Source organism: Psammomys obesus, unplaced genomic scaffold (genome assembly GCF_907164565.1).
Source record: "Psammomys obesus unplaced genomic scaffold, mPsaObe1.curated_primary_1811, whole genome shotgun sequence".
NCBI lineage: Eukaryota > Metazoa > Chordata > Mammalia > Rodentia > Muridae > Psammomys > Psammomys obesus.
Window position 1 is genome coordinate 1,376,217 of NW_026596039.1, and position 10,527 is coordinate 1,386,743.

Sequence of the window (10,527 nt, forward strand, 5' to 3'; positions counted from 1 at the left end):
TGATTTCAGAAAACCATAGCAGTCAAAATGTAGAAAACAAATGACTGTAGGTGAGCAGCTCCTATATCTATATCTATAGATGCAATGCTATGTTGGCACCTAACATTCATAAAAGAAGCAGGGTGGACTGTATAGGCCAGAAGACCTGAAAAGCTGCTGTAAGACTGTGTCTCACAAAAATTACAGAAAACTTAGCAATGATACAGAAACAGTATGGTTTCCTTAACAAGTCCTGAATGAGTACAGCACAAGGAGACACGCTAACATGGAAGGAACAAATTTCACAGGGCTGCACCTATAGACAGAAAAGTATAGGCAACTAAAGAATGCTGGGAGGAGATTAAATAGTGTTTCCCATGGAGGATCCACCTAAATGATTTTGAAGCTTTTTCCTTTTATTCTTTTCTTAATTTTTGCAGGTGAGCATCAATGGAAATGCAGCTTCCAACTAAGGGTACAATCAGGATGATTTTGCTATTTTTAACTGTATTAGGTATGCACTTTTGGAAATAAGACTTTTGGTGTATAAACTTCATGTCTAAATCCTGGAGTTGAAAGTTCTGCAACATATTCTTGTAGGAGTTTCCATGAGATCGGTGCATGTCAAGGACCATTTTCTCTGTCTTTTTTTAAAATGCTCTTCCACTTTTCCTCCTCAATTTATTCACTTTTTATCCCAGTTGTAGCCCCCTCCATCGTCTTCTTCCTATCCTACCATCCCTCCCTCTTCCTCCCCTATCTCTCTCCCTTGGTCCACTTATAGGGGAAGTCCTCAGCTGTGGACCAGCCCCGATGGGTGCCCCGCATCCTCGGGAAAATCAGGGAATTCGTATATCAGGTTAGGCACAGGTAGGCGAAATGACAGAGTTCCCACCAGGTAGTTGGTTTGGATCTACTGCAATTTACTGAAGTCAAGCCAACACTTATATAGTGATTACATAAAGAAGCACCTGAAGTTGACATATTTCCTGGAGCATTCAAACTTTTTACCAACAATACAAAGTTTACATTTTAACTGAAAGAGTAACCTGGTAGAAGCAGTGTCTACAAAAAAATCTTGGCCTAACAGCCTCTTAAGCAGAGCAAACATAGAACTAGTGGTGTTTACACAGTTTACTGCTACTAATTAGTGAGTGGAAGGCCAGGGGCTGTTATTGCCCTCCGAACCAAGTTGGCTAAAGATTTACAACCCCCCCAGAGTTAAGCATTGGGGGAAATTCCTCCTGTTTCTCTTGCTAACGATTTACAATCTTTCCTTAGAGATAAGATGCTTGAGCTAGCCTGTCTGTAAAATTTATAGTATAATACAAAACTCTCTTACCTTCTATGTTAGCCTATCTTCTTTTTGCCTCATCATAAACATCTGTGTTAGGTAATGGTTTTGTAGTAGTTTTACTGCAGTGGGAATATTCAGAGCATTTATCCTAACAGATCCTGATTAAATATTTTCTTTAGAAAGCCCTAAAACTCTTGTCCCTTTATTACCTACAATGTTCAGTTTTTCCACAAGCAATTCCTGATGCTGAATCTGATTTATTACCTCTCCTAAAATTTTATTAATTTTATTTTCCTTCTACTCTTATTTGCTAAAGCTATTAGTGATCTATTAGCAATGTGTTTACTTGGATAGTTAATTGTACTGTTCCAAGAATCATAGAGAAACAGCAAAAAAAACTCATCAATTTAATCCTGCAACCAAGTAAGCGTGGGACTTAGAATATGTCATTTTGCTTAGATGGCCTTGTTAGGGTTCTTGCTAGGGACCTCCAGGAAGCTGATTCCCATAGGAAACGTGTCTTCCGTCTTGTAGCTGTCTTCAGTCTTGTAGCACAATCTATTGATACTGATGATACTGGAGAGGGTGTAGCAGTTCTCCTCCCCTATTGTCTGATCTGAGCCTATCAGATCCCATCAGGACTGCCTGGAACCTCTTTCCCTGTGGGCTGACTAGGTTTCCCTGCCAGGGAGAAGTGATCATGGAGCAGTCAACCGAGTTCATGTCAAAGACTGTCTCTTCTCTCCTTACAAGGGTACCCATATGGAGCTTGAACTACCTTTGAGCTACATGTGAGCAGGGGGTCTAGGTCCTCTCCATGCATGGTCCTTGTTTGGAGCATCAGTCTCTGCAGGCCCTCCCACCCAGCGCCCATGGTTTTTGGTTTTGTTGGTCTCCTTGTAGAGCTCCAGTCCCCTTCAGGTCTTTCTGTCTCCTCCTTCTTCCATAAGATTTCTTGCACTCTGCCCAAAGTTTGGCCATGAGTCTCCAAATCTGTTTTGATTCTCTGATCAGTAGTCTTTGAGAGACCCGCTGTGGTAGGCTCCTGTCCTGTTCCCTGTCTTCTCCTGCTTCTGATGTCTATCCCATTTTCCCTTCTGAATGATGATTGAGCATCTTCCCTAGGGTCTTCCTTGTTGTTTAGCTTCTTTAGGACTATAGATTTTAGTATGTTTATCCTATATTATATGACTAATATCTACTTATAGGTTAGTATATACATGTGTGTCTTTCTGCTTTTGGATTACCTTGCTCAGGATTATCTTTTCTAGTTCCATCCATTTGCCTACAAATTTCATGATTTCCTTGTTTTTAATTGCTGAGTAGTATTCCATTGTGTTAATGTACCACAATTTCTGTATCCATTCTTCAGTTGAGAAATATCTAGTTGTTGTTTTTTTTTTTTTTCAGATTCTAACTATTATGAATAAAGCTGCTATACACATAGTTGAGCAACTGTTCTTGTATGGTTGAGCATCTTTCAGACATATGCCCAGGAGTGGTACAGCTGGGTCTTGAGATAACACTATTCCCAGTTTTCTGAAAAAGCACAGTATTAATTTCCAAAGTAGTTGTACAAGTTTACACTCCCACCAGAAATGGAGAAGTGTTCCCCCTTCCCCACATCCTCTCCAGTATGTGTTGATCGTAGCCATTCTAATGGGTGTGAGGTGAAATCTCGGGGTCATTTTGATTTCCATTTCTCTGATGAGAATTTCTTTTTTTAATTTTGAAAATTATTTTTGATCACTTCCCCATGGGGGGAGGGGTGCAACCTTGCCAGGCCACAGAGTAAAACAATGCAGACAGTCCTGATGAGACCTGATAGGTTAGGGTCAGACAGAAGGGAGGAGTACCTCCCCTATCAGTGTACTAGGGGAGGGGCACAAGCGGAGAAGAAGGAGGGGATGAAATTGAGAGGAGACAAGAGAGGGGGCTATAGCTGGGACACAAAGTGAGTAAACTAATATAATAAATGAATAAATACATAAAAGATGAAATTATTATTTATGTCATTTGCCTTGTATTTCAGTTGTAGCCTCATCCTTCATTTCCTCCTCGTCCCACCCTTCTTCCCTCTTCCTCTTCTATCCCTCTTCTCTAGTCCATTGATAGGGGAAGTCCTCTTCCTCTGCTGTTTGACCCTAGCCTTTCAGATCCTGTCAGGACTGCCTGGATCCTCTTCCTCTGTCGGCTGGCTATGTTGTCCCACCAGGCAGAAGTGATCAAAGAGGAGGCAATCAAGTTTATGTCAGAGACTGTCTCTTCTCCCCTGACTCAGGAACCCACTTAGAGTGTGAGCTGTCTTTGGGCTACATCTGAGCAGGGGGCCTATGTCTTCTCTCTGTATCATCTTTGGTTGATGCATCAGTCTATGAGGTCTCCCCTGGGTCTGGTTTTATTTATTTATTTTTGTTTTCTTTTCTTTTATTCCCCTTCTTCCACAAGACTACCTGCTCTCTGTCCAAAATTTGGCTGTGAGTCTCTGCATCTTCTTCCATCCCCCGTTGGGTGGAGCCTTTCAGGGGACCTCTATGGTAGGCTCCTGTACTGTTTTCTCTCTTCCAATACTTCTGATGTCTATCCTGTTTGCCATTCTGAATGATATTTAGGCATCCTCCTTAGGGTTCTCCTTGTTGTTTAGCTTCTTTAGGTCTGTAGATTTTAGTATGGTTATCCTATATAATATGGCTAATATCTGCTTATAACTGAGTATATACCATGTGTGCCTTTCTGCTTCTGGGATACCTACTCAGGATGATATTTTTCTAGTTCCACCCACTTGCTTGCAAATTTCATGATTTCCTTGTTTTTAATAGGTAAATAGTATTCCATTGTGTAAATGTACCACATTTTTTTTTTAATCCATTCTTCAGTTCAGGGATATCTAGAGTGTTTCTAGATTCTGGCTATCACAAATAAACCTGTTATGAACATAGTTGAGCATTTCTTTAAGTGTTTCTCCGCCATTCTATATTCTTCTGTTGAGAATTACCCGTTTAGCTTTGTACCCCATTTTTTAATTTGGATTATTTGTTTTGTTGGTGTTTAATTTCTTGAGTTCTTTTTATATTGTGGATAATAGCCCTCTGTCATTTATAGGGTTGGTGAAGATCCTTTCCCCATCTGCAGGCTGTCATTTTGTCCTGATGACAGTGTCCTTTGTTTTACAGAAGCTTTCCAGTTTCAAGAGGTCTCATTTATTGATTGTTGTTCTTAGAGCCTGTGCTGCTGATGTTTTGTTCAGGAAGTTGTCTCCTGTGCCAATGAGTTCAAGGCTCTTCCCCACTTTTCCTTTTAGTGTGTCTGGTTTTATGTTGAGGTCTTTTATCCACTTGGACTTTACTTGTGTGCAGAGTGAGAAGTATGGATCTATTTGAAGTTTTCTACATGTAGACATCCAATTAAACCATCATCATTTATTGACCATGCTATCTTTGTTTCCATTTTATGGTTTTGGCTTCTTTTTAAAAAATCAAGTGTCTGGTGGTGTGTGGATTTATTTCTAGCTCTTCAATTTGATTCCATTAATCCACCAGTCTGATTCTATGCTAGTAGTATGCAGTTTTATTATTACTGTTCTTCTATGGTATCTGTTGAGATCAGGGATGGAGATACCTCCAGAAACTTTTTTATTGAACAGGATTGTTTCACCTATTCTGGGATTTTTGTGTTCCATATGAAGTTGAGAATTGTTCTGTCAATGTCTGAAAAAAATGTTGATATTTTAATAGGAATTGCATTGAATATCTCAATTGCTTTTGGTAAGATAGCCATTTTTACTATGTTAATCCTACTGAGCCATGAACAGGGGAGATCTTTACATCTTCTGATAACTTCTTATATTCCTTTCTTCAGAGACTAGAAGGTTTTTTTTTTTTCGTACAAGTCTTTCACTTGCTTGGTTAGAGTTACACCAAGTTACTTTATGTTATTTGTGGCTATTGCTAAGGGAGTTGCTTCCCTAATTTCTTTCTCAGCTTTTTTATTCTTTTGCATACAGGAGGGGTACTGATTTTTTTTTTTTTAGTTAATTTTGTATCCAGCCACTTTGATGAAAGTGTTCATCAGCTGTAGGAGTTCCCTGGTAGATTTTTTTTGGGTTGCTCATGTATACTATCATATCATCTACAAATAGTGATACTTTGATTTCTTTGTTTCCAATTTGAATCCCCTTAATCTCCTTTAACTGTCCTATTGCTCTCGCTAGGATTTCAAGTACTATGTGGAAGAGATATGGAGAAAGTGCGCAGCCTTTCCTTGTCCCTGATTTCACTGAGACTGTTTTAAGTTTCTCTCTGTTTAGTTTGATGTTGGCTGTAGGCTTGCTGTATATTGTCTTTACTATGTTTAGTTATGAGCTTTTTATACCTGATCTCTCCATGTCTTTTAACATGAATGGGTGTTGGATTTTGTCAAATACTTTTTTAGCGTCTATGAAGATGATCATGTTTCTTTTTTCTTTTAGTTTGTTTGTATGTTGTATGGCATTGATGGATTTTGTATATCGAACCACCCCCACATGACTGGGATGAAGCCTACTTGGTCATAGTGGATGATACCTTTGAGATGTTCTTGGATTTAGTTTGTAATTACCTTATTGAGTATTTTTGTATCGAAGTTCTTAAGAGAGATTGGTCTGAAATTTTCTTTGTTGGGTCTTAGTGTGGTTTAAATATCAAGGTGACAGTGGCCTCATAGAATGAATTTGGTAATGTTCCTTCTTTTTCTATTTTGTGAAATAGTTTGAAGAGTATTAGAGTTAGGTCTTCTTTGAAATTCTGGTAGAATTCTGAGCAGAAACCATCTCCCTTGGGCTTTTTGTTTTTGGATGAGAGATTTTGGTGATAGCTTCTATTTTTTTTTAGGGGATATAGGACTATTTAATTTATTTACCTGATCTTGATTCAAATTTTTTTAAATGAAATCTATCAACAAAATTGTCCAATTCATTTCAAAGTTTTTTTTTTTTTTTGCATATAGGCTTTTGAAGTAGGATCTAATGAATCTTTGGATTTCCTCAGTGTCTGTCATTATGTCCCCTTTTTTATTTCTGATTTTGTTGATCTGGATAGTGTCCCTTTGTCTTTTAGTTATTTTGGCTAAAAGTTTGCCTATATTGCTGATTTTCTCAAAGAACCAGCTCTTGGTTTCACTGATTCTTTGAACTGTTCTTTCTGTTTCTAATTTATTGATTTCAGCTCTGAGTTTTATTATTTTCAGCTGTCTACTTCCCTGGGATGTGTCTGCTTCTCTTTTTTTCTAGTGCTTCCAGGTGTGCAGTTAAGTTGCTTGTGTGAGATGTCTCAAATTTCTTTATGAAGGCACTTTGTTCTATGAACTTTCCTCTTAGCCCTGCTTTCATTGTGTCCCATAATTTTTGGTAAGTTGTGTCTTCATTTTCATTGAATTCAATGAAATATTTAATTTCTTTCTTTCCTCCCTGAACCAGCTGTCAATGAGTAGAGAGTTGTTCAGTTTCCCTGTGTGTAGACCATTGTCTTGTTAATTCAATAAAGCCAGCAGTTGTCTAGACTCTTAGAGTACTCCCTCACTGTAAAAAGCAATCTCTCTTTACATATTCTTCTCACAGAGATTCTTTCTTGTATATTTTCATGCAGAGGGTCAAGGATCAGATCACTTTGGGATTCGGCTTTGAGTTAAAAAATTATTGGCCATGAACTTGACCTTGATATTAATAAAAAATTCATTATGTGAGAGATCTTAGAAGAAAAGCTTGTGCAGCTATTATTAGTGATGTAAAGGATGTCATTAGCAATGGTTCATGACAGTTTCTGCCAGATCAATCAAGTGTTCTTGTCCCAAATGAAGGAAGGATAAGCATGCGCACACACACACACACACACACACACACACACTCACACACACAGAGTAAGAGAGAGAGACAGAGAGAGAGAGAGACAGACAAACACAGAGATACACATTTATGGTGTTTTCTTCAAATTCTTGCATTCTCAAAGGCAACCTCTAATGAAAATCAAGATAGCAAAAATGTTCTTAGGTCTTGCCTGTTCTCCACGCTTTGAGAACATTATTCGACTTATTTTTTCTCATTAACTCATCTTTTCTAAATATCTCATTTCTCTGTCTGGAATTCTTTCTTTTATGTAATCAAGGTCCCTCTGAAACTTTCAATCCACAGGAAAGACTAATGAGATTTGTTCACAAAGATACAGCTAATTAAAAACTGTTTTCAGATCCATAAGTTCCATTATTTTTCTTACTGTACACTCTTTTTTTTTTCTAAGAGTGTTATGACTTTAGATTTTATGATTAGGTGCACAACATGTTGTGAATTAACTTTTGTTGGTAGTGTGCATGATTCTTTCATTAGCAGTCATAAGCAACATTCTTCCCATCTTCAATGTATTTTTCTTCAGAGAAATTCCAAATGTAATTATCCTTCAGCACCCATTCTCTGAGCCCAATTACCATGCAATGCACATTTGGTAATATGTAGAGAAATATTCAGGCTACAGTGTATGTGTGTATGGTGGTGAGGAGGAAAACATGGCATGAGGTGGTAAGCACCAAACTTTCTGGGTTTTGTCGTTGTTTTTCTCCATTATACAGGACAACAGCACAACAAAAATTTGGTTTCTCCAAATGTGTCAATGCAATAATAACTTTATCTGAGTAAAGATGTGAACAGTTTAAGGGGACTAACACATACTAGTATATTTTCTTTTATCTAGTAAACTTCTGATACATTCTGTAAATTGTCTCAAAACAATTTGTTTTATGTATTTGAAATTCTTATTGCTTGTACAAATTGCTCCCAAGAATTTCTGCATGATAACTGAGAGCTACCACTCATTTAGAATTTATCAATTTTCCTGTATATTTTATAGTAATTCATAGGAATATACAAATATAAATAAACAAGGACTGGCATACTCTGTAGTTTCATAGCTGAGAAGTGAAAAGTTCTACTGTAAATTTGTACTAACGTGAGAGCCTGTTCATACTCTTTTATCCTCTTCACACAAGTGTTTTTTTTTAATGTACATTATTAATCTTTGGTCAACAGTTTATTACTAAAATCACAAGAAAAGTACAAATGGCAAATGGGCATGTCCCTGGACATTTCATCTTGTAGAGCTGATGAAGAGAATGGCAAAGGGGACCACTAACAGTTCTGCTCTGGGGACTACATACTCCTGCTGGAAAATTATAAATTGAGTAGAATGTTGAGTCCCTAAAGGACTGATGTCAGTTTTATGGTACAAACTGACCAATTTTTACCTCAAGGGACTCATTTAATATGAAGAATATCATAAAGTAGAGCATATTTTTCTGTGCTTCTAAGGAGTTTTCTCAGAAATCTTAACCTTGAGACACTGGAGTCTCATACAAGAAATCTCTTTCCTTTCTTTGTTTCTTTCTTTGTTTCATTCTTTGTTTCTCTCTGTCTCTTTGTATGATACAAGAATATTGGTCAAATTATCAAAGAGAAGCCATATCATTTTTCTCAAGGAACCCTCTTCTCCCAAGTGAGACACATTGTTTACACTGATTGCAGTTACCTGATTCATTATTAGCAATCTTAGCTCTCTGAACACAGTATGGAAGAAGACATCACAAACTCCAATGTCAGGAAAGGCTCCAGATTAATCAAGGTGAGTGCTGAATAATCTTTATCTTGATATTTTACCTTCAAACCCACAGCCATATAAATCCCAAGTTCTGAGAAAAATGTGTACATCATTCTTTTCAGCCTTAATCCTGAGTAAACACTAGGTGAACAAAAGGATGCAATGCTTAAAAAATCTTTCTGGAGAGAGAAACATTTCACGTGTTTGGGAAAGGAAGTAGGGACTCCTCAGGACTCTGTTACCTCATTCAAGCTTGTATAGCAATAATTCCACTTTTCTCTTAGAGTGGTTGATGATTTATGGGTTAATACTGCTTTCTACGTTTACTCTTACAGACGCCACACACGATGCAAATGACTGTGGAAAACGATTCTTCAGTGTCTGAGTTCATTCTCATGGGGCTGACAAATCAACCCGAGCTTCAGCTGCCCTTATTTATTCTCTTCTTGGTGAACTACACAGCTACTGTGATGGGCAACTTGAGCTTAATGAATCTCATTTGCCTAAACTCAAACCTCCACACCCCCATGTACTTTTTCCTCTTCAACCTGTCCTTCATTGATTTCTGTTATTCAATGGTCTTTACCCCTAAAATGCTGATGAGTTTTGTTTTAGAGAAGAACACTATCTCCTTCGGAGGATGCATGGCTCAGCTGTTTTTCTTCCTATTTTTTGTGAACTCTGAGAGTTATGTGCTGACAGCCATGGCCTATGATCGCTATGTGGCCATCTGTAAGCCCCTGCTGTACAAAGTTGTTATGTCCCCTAAGATCTGCTGTCTGTTGGTATTTTGTTCTTACTTGATGGGTTTTGCTAGTGCCTTGGCTCACACTGGGTGTATGATCCGACTCAGCTTTTGTGATGCTAATGTCATCAACCACTACATGTGTGACATTTTCCCTCTCCTACCCCTCTCCTGCAGTAGCACCTATGTCAATGAGCTCATGAGCTCTGTTGTGGTGGGTACAGCCATCATTTTGTGTTGCCTCATTATCTTAATCTCATATGCTCTGATCCTTTTCAATATCATTCATAGGTCATCAGGTAAGGCTTGGTCCAAAGCCTTGAGCACTTGTGGTTCTCACATCATTACTGTTAGTCTCTTCTATGGTTCTGGGCTGCTTGCTTATATCAAGCCATCATCTAATGAAACTGTGGGTCAAGGAAAATTTTTCTCAGTGTTTTACACTTTATTGGTGCCCATGCTGAATCCTCTTATTTATAGCCTCAGAAACAAGGATGTAAAAGTTGCTGTGAAGAAAACCTGGAAAAGAATTACAAGCTGACTTATTCTACTACTTCCTCACCACTTCTAGTTTGAAGTGTGTGTATGTGTGTTTCTTATTTTGACCACATTACTTATATTGTAGTCTTTTTATTTATTATCAGCCTTCAATTCCATTAATATAATTTATACCATAACATCGCTTTTCTTTTTAGACCATGCAAGTGAGTACTGTGTGGATATGAGATATGAGATATCCTCAGATTCAATGTTTGTCTAAGATTATTTCAAGTTCATTGATTGCTGTATTAGATTGAAACTCTGGTCAGCTTTTTTACTTTACCTGAGTATAAAAATCCTTAGTACTTTTTATTTCATCTTTCTTTCAAAAATACTTGTACATTTAATTT

General features: G+C 37.7%; 1 protein-coding gene across 1 annotated transcript; it reads left to right on the plus strand.

Moving 5' to 3' along the window:
• Positions 1-9,221: 9,221 nt before the first annotated feature.
• LOC129687642 (olfactory receptor 143) lies at positions 9,222-10,178 on the plus strand. Its single transcript, XM_055622124.1, has one exon. It carries the CDS (start codon positions 9,240-9,242, stop codon positions 10,176-10,178), a length of 939 nt encoding a protein of 312 aa, XP_055478099.1. The 5' UTR covers positions 9,222-9,239.
• The last annotated feature ends 349 nt before the right edge of the window (positions 10,179-10,527 follow it).

Bases quoted from the DNA above. Each gene is read 5' to 3' on its own strand.
- LOC129687642 (XM_055622124.1), top strand. From the start codon at position 9,240: ATGCAAATGACTGTGGAAAACGATTCTTCAGTGTCTGAGTTCATTCTC.